Genomic DNA, 6,713 nt, shown 5'->3' with positions numbered 1-6,713 from the left:
ATTCAATTATGATTCGCTTTTAAGAAACTTAAGCTAATAATGCATTTAATAGTTTTTATATCTTTTTATGAGTATTCATGCGAAAGTATCATTGATTGTACATGATAATAAGTTTCGAAACCACGGTTAGTCTACTTAAACTATCAATCCTGTGAGAATCTAACCAAAAGCCTCGATATGAGTGATTTGTGAGTAATGACACGAGGAGGAGTAGTTTTTCGAATAGAAAATCACGCATCGACTTACTTGATCACCATCCGAACCTAGGCGAGAATTTAGGCATTCTTTGGATCGACATAGCTATAAATTATTACCTGTTACAAATTTTACCGCTAGTCACTCCACTGAACCTTTCATCAAACCTTTCACTTTCACCAAAAATTCCTTACCCATATATTAACCCCAAATAAAAGAACATACCTAAGTGATGAGTATGAGAAATAGGACGAAATGTAGAAAAATAAAAGAAGACTTGTTCCAAATAAAAGTTAGTTACCTGCTTCAAAAATAAAAATAAATAAATAAACAGGATCATGTTTCTTAAGCCTAAAAAAAAAAAAAAAAAAAAAAAAAAAAAAAAAAAAAAAAAATAAGGCTTAAGAGCAAGGTAGGAAAACTCAGGTAGGAGCAGGAAAAGAAAACAAGGATTTCTCAAGTGTAAATATCTTGAAGACCTTATTCTCTTATACTTATCATTTTTTATCTTCCACTTCTATTTCTTTCTACACTATCACCTAATCCCCATAATACCTAATAAAGACCTCTAGCTCAATTAGGAGTAAGATGGTGTGATAATAAGTAGTAGATGTGATTGATCGACCTCGCCCTCCCGACGACTGTCATCGAGTATATGAGGAAAAGTGTGCCCACCGCACACCGGAGTTAACAAAACCCTCGAGTGGGAAAATTATGAGTTTAATTTGTGTTTCTACACATACATGTGAGAACCCATTTAGGTACACTCTCCAAAGAATCCGAAGCTTGACCACGCTTGTGCAATTCAATGTAAATTCACTGAATGCATACTCATATGTAGATGTTTTAATTATTGTATGTATATTAACTTGAGTTTCAAAGAATTAATCCTCGTTCCCCGCCAAGGAGATGTATAGATATCCGAGATTAATTTAGGAAACAAGCTTTTGTTACTAAGTCATTTGAAGTATAAATGAAGTTTGTGAGTATCTTCTCCGGAAAACTCTCACAAGGGCTATAACTTCGGCCCACTAGGGAATTCCTAGTGGTTTAAGGCCTTGTTGCATATGGTCAATGCAACCGCGACTCTGCTAAACGAGACTTAGCTTAGAATGCAGTTTTTTGGCCACTTATCCGTTTTTAATGTCTCTTCTTTGCTTGAGGACAAGCAAAATGCTATTTGGGAGTGGTGTGATAAGCACCCAAAACTGTATTATAAAACCTCAGTAAAGACATAACATTTCGGTCAATTTTGTGCTTAATAATCATGAAATAATCGTGATCTTCGTACTTTTGCGGGTTGGAGCAACTAATGTAAAAATTATGATAAAGCCAGCATTTAACACGGAATAGGGAGTATACACATGCCTTCCGATCAAGCCCATGTGAAGCCCAACAAATTGGGACTAAAGCCCAAAGACTCAAATAGTACGTAATCCAATCGTAAAGCGGGATTACATGCACGAAGCATCAAACTTCCGAAGCTCATATCTCTTGAACCCGGGACTCGAATGTGACGAGTGAGGTGCTCCGACGATCGATCGCGATGAACTCTACAAATAAAAGGGGGAAGTTGTAAAAATGCCAAAAGACCGGACTGCCGCCATCGACATCAGACGTGGACCCACTAGGCGGGCCCATAAGATTTGATGAGTCATCATGCAAGTCAAGACAAAGGTGCAAATAATTGGTGCAATTTTGACACCTTGCATGAAGTTAATGAGTTAGTTGGATTTAGGTGATGATTATCTAAAAAAAATGAAAGGTGTCAAATGGGAGTTAGTTGTGGATAAGTGAAAAATAAATGAGAGGAGAGTGTTTCACGTGGGAGAAGAGAAAAAGGCTCTCTTATGTAAAGGGGGGCTGATTTTGGGAGTTGGAAGCTTTTACTTCCTTGACCTTTTACTTTTCATTTACATCCATGTCTTTAATTTTGTTTTTTTAGTTCTTAGTTTTGGAGAGAAAAGCTTGTAACTTGTTAATGGGGGAACTCTCTCTAGTTTTTAATAAACTCTTCTTCATTTAGGTAAACAAGGTGTAGTTTTCTTGTTTCATTCTCTTTCTTTTTCATTTCACATATCTTCTTGTAGTTTAATTCAATCCTAGGATCATGAGCTAAAACTCTCCCAAGGGGAGGGTTAATGATGCTCATGTGAGGATCATGCTACAAATTTAGGATTCCAAAATCACTACTTAAAAGACTTAGGTTCTATTTTTCATCCTGTCCCAAAAATGACAGAGATTGACAATTATCGATCAATTGTTGTAAAAGTAGAACTAGGAGTTGGAATGATATTTCAGAGATGAAATATCATTTCAATTCTACATGCTAGCATGATATGTTTAGAGATAGGTATATTATGTTAGGGATTTGAGATGGTAGTGACCTGTTTCTAAAAGACTTGTAGCTAGGCCTTGCATGAGTAGGATTAATCCTTCCCTATCTCTCTCTCTTTCATTTAACTATAAACAAACTTACAAATTTTAGATAACTTGTGTAAAAAAAAATCTATCTATAAAATCCTTCTCACTTAGTTCTCCAAAGTGTAGATTCCAGTTGTGATCATTTAAATTCTTGTCTTAGAAGTTGGAACGAAATCCCTACTCGAACTAGACTGACATTCTAAAAGAAAAAAAAACAGTGAGTAAGGAATTATTGAGTTTTAGCACGTAGTAAGTTAACTTCTAAAAACACTGAAAAGTGCAAAGATCACTCCCCTTACTTCACAGATCTGTTTTGCATACGAAAAAGACATATAACAATGCAAGGATACTAGCAATCAAAAGTTTCTTCCTAAAGTTATAAACTTGCTCAATTCAGCAATAAATCATATTCAAAGCATAGTGTTAATGGGGACAAGTTACTGGCGACAGGAAGTAACTTAACATAACTTATTCCTGTTCTAGTGCACCTAACTATTACCTAGAATAGTATGTAATGGTTGGTGGATAATTCTTATCTCATCTACGTAAGAAATAACTTCCTTTTGTAGTAAGAAAAACCAGCTACACGACGGGGAAGAGAAAGTTTTAACCTGCTCTTGATATACATCATGGAAGGTACGACTCATACTAATCTTTCATGGAGTGAGTTGTTCCGTAATTCTTCTTCAACAAATACTACAGCTTTACAAAGCTTTACTCCAAGCTACAACAATGGAATTGCTCAGGCTCCAAGGGACATCATAGAAGAAGGCATAGAAGAGTGGAAGAATGTTCTTGTAGGCTATTTTATGGATAAAAGGATGGCATTTCGTATGTGAAGAATATTCGACTAAGAAATGGAAACTAAAAGGTACAATGGAGATTACTACGCACAGAGACCTGTTCTTTATGACGTTTGCATTAGAAGAAGATAAACCGATGGTACTAGAAGGAGGACCACCTTGTTTATAGCCGGCAAGATTTTCGTTATCGGTCTTGGTGCGTTGAGGTAGAGACTCTTCAAGAATGAGATTCAAACCATACCTATATGGGTTAAGTTGTCTAATGTTCCAAAGGAGTTATGGACTTTCAAAGGTCTTTCCTTTCTTGCAAGCCCTGGTGGGAGGACCACATTGTATGGATGATGCCACATCAAAGAAAAAAAAGGTTAGACTTTTGAAGGTATGTGTCACGATTTCAAGCTCATTTGACTACCCTTCATTTGTACCGGTTGATGTGGGTAATAGAGTGGTGAAAATAGGTATTGAGTACCCTTGGAAACCACCAGTTTGTGAAATATGTAACATATTTGGTCATAAAGCAAGTAGATGTGACAGAGAAGATGAAGAACAATGGCAGCAAAGAGTGGTACAAAATGAGGGAGGACAGAGGAATATAGATCAGACTTTAGTACCAGAAATGCAGCCATCATGCTCTCGCTCACCGGTAGCTCAGATTAGCAATGCTAATCAATTCTTTGTGGATCTTACACCACAGAATATTGAACTTGTTGCTAGAAATGTACCGAGCACAGCTACTGGGATTGTTAGAAATCAAGTATTGGCGATTGAGGGATCAGGTGAGAGGGAAGTTGACATTGTCAATACACCAGGGAGACATACTAATATTATACCTTTGTTGGTTACTCCGGGCACCAACAATATACACTCTAATGTGTTAAATGGGTTGTTAGGGGATAGAACTAACAACTCTCATGTGAGTGCACCTTCAAACAGGGTAGATCCAGCAACATTTGTACAAGCAGCAGGTGCTACTACATCGATGGTGGGAACTTATCCGAATAATGTTGTTAGCGGACAGACCTCAGCAGTTGGAGGATGGGAAAGTGTGACTAGGAGTAACAGAAGACAGAACTCTCCTATTGTGTCTTCCTCTATCAGAAATCTTACGAGACGGGAAGACCAAGAGTCTAATGGTCAGTGTCGTCTGTGTCCAAGTAATGGCACTGGTCCAATAATGCCTAATGTAGAGGGAGTGGTTACTGATGATCAGTTGGGCGAGCAACGAGAGAATTATGATAATGGTAGAAATATGTTTCTCACTCTAGCTGGTGTGGAAGGGGACTTGGAGGATAACCTATCGGAGCCAGAGCAGGAACTTTTCAAGGATCAAGTACTGCCAGGGGAAGTATCCTCTACTATGTCTGGTGCTACCACAAGATCACGAGCACAATCTCAGTCTCAAGGCCAGAGCCAGAGCCAGAGTCAAAGTTCTCAGTCTAGTGGTCAGAAATCTCAAGGAAAGGGCGGTCACAAGGCCAAGGGGTCAGGGAACAAGAAGAAAAGATATAATAGATGATAGTTCTTAGTAGTTGGAATATTAGAGGTATTAATGAGAAGAATAAAGCTGAACAAGTGAACAAGTTCAGAATTGAAAATAAACTTGCGTTTTTGGGATTGCTAGAAACTAAGGTGAAGATGGACAAGTTTGATGTCATATCACAGATGTGTTGTCCTTCATGGGAGTTCATTAACAATTACTCTAGCGATTGTTATGGTCGAATATGGTTGAGTTGGAATACTAGTTTGCTTAAAGTTCAAAAACTGGTAGAAAGTTCTCAGTTTATTCATTGCAGAGTTACTATGTTTGCATGACAACACGAAGTTCCCCGGCCGACGGTGATATATGCTAGTAATAACAGGTCGAGAGGCTAGTCTTATGGGAGGAATTAGTATGCATGGGAAGAAGTATTAAAGAACCATGGTGTGTGATGGGAGACTTTAATAATGTTTTGCTTTCGCCCGAGAGAGAGTGGGAGGTGAATTAGTTCACCCTAGAGAAACAGCTCCTTTTGTCATTTGTTTAAACAATTCAGTGCAGATGATCACAAGGCCTCAGGGTGTTTTTTCACATGGTCTAGCTTTGGAGATGCTCAAACCAGAAAATACTCAAAGATAGACAGATGTTTGGTTAATGTAGATTGGTCAGTGGAATTTCAGAACTCGTCGGTCGAGTTCCTTACTCAGGGAATATCTGACCACTCACCTGTAGTCTTGTCATTCTCAGATGGAGTTAGATGTAAGCCTCCTTTTAGATTCTGTAATTACTGGTTAGCAATACCGAGTTTCTCGCTACATTGAGTGAAGCCCGGAATATTCAGAAGTGTGGCAATCCGTCGTTCATGTTTGTCAAGAAGCTTAGAAATCTTAAGCAATTGCTTAAGAGGTGGCCCAAGATAAGCTCCACAGATTTTCAAAAGAACACTGAAAGGGCTAGAAAGCAGCTTGATTCTATACAGAAACTTCTCCAACAAACGCCGTTTGATGTGAATCTCTGCTGTAAAGAAAAAGAAGCTAGGGCTCAATTGTGTTTCCTTATGCAGATTGAGGAAGAGGAACTCAGGCAGAAAACCAACACAGAGTGGTTAACTTATGGAGACAAAGGGAACTCCTTCTTTCACAATGCTCTAAAAGAGAAGAAGAACAGGAATAGCATTTGGGTAGTTAAGGATGCCCAAGGGAATAGAAGAGAGGGGCAAGTACAAGTCTCTGAAGCCTTTGTCTCTTACTACACCGACCTTCTAGGTAAGGAGGAGCAATACTCTTGCCCTAGCCAGATTCTTGAAGATATAGTGCTGAAGGAACTGGATCAAGGTCAAGCACAAGCGCTTTCTCTAGAAATCTCAAGTGAAGAGATCAAGCTAGCCTTATTTTCTATGGGGGAGAGTAAGGCCCCTGGACCGATGGCTTCAATGCATTCTTCTTTAAGAAGATTTTGGGATCTTATAGGGGAAGATTTTATTCATGCAATGAAATATATTTTTGAGTAGTACTATGTATAGAGGTATAAATGCAACTCACTTTGTGTTTAATTCGAAATCGCGAGCTCTGCATCAGTTGAACAGTTTAGGCCTATTGCATGTTGTAATACTATGTATAAATGTGTAGCAAAGGTACTAACAAACAGGTTAAAGATGTACCTGCCTGAGCTGATAACCGCAACTCAAGCTGCTTTTGTTCCCGGAAGGAAGATTCAAGACAATTTGCTCCTTGCACATGAACTTATGAGAGGATATAATAGAAAGCATGGAACAAAGAGATGTGCCATTAAGCTGGACATAAAGAAAGCTTACG

The 6,713-nt window shown here is 38.4% G+C and overlaps 1 protein-coding gene across 1 annotated transcript; it reads left to right on the top strand.

Annotated features, from left to right (window-relative positions):
- Positions 1 to 4,934: 4,934 nt before the first annotated feature.
- LOC147518259 (uncharacterized) lies at positions 4,935 to 6,409 on the top strand. Its single transcript, XM_086593869.1, has 2 exons — positions 4,935 to 5,065; positions 5,695 to 6,409. The coding sequence occupies exons 1-2, from the start codon at positions 4,935 to 4,937 to the stop codon at positions 6,407 to 6,409; spliced, it is 846 nt and encodes a 281-aa protein (XP_086449995.1).
- The last annotated feature ends 304 nt before the right edge of the window (positions 6,410 to 6,713 follow it).

The sequence above is a fragment of the Coptis chinensis genome, chromosome 2, assembly GCF_015680905.1.
Source record: "Coptis chinensis isolate HL-2020 chromosome 2, ASM1568090v1, whole genome shotgun sequence".
NCBI lineage: Eukaryota > Viridiplantae > Streptophyta > Magnoliopsida > Ranunculales > Ranunculaceae > Coptis > Coptis chinensis.
This window is presented reverse-complemented; position numbering and strand designations above follow the sequence as displayed.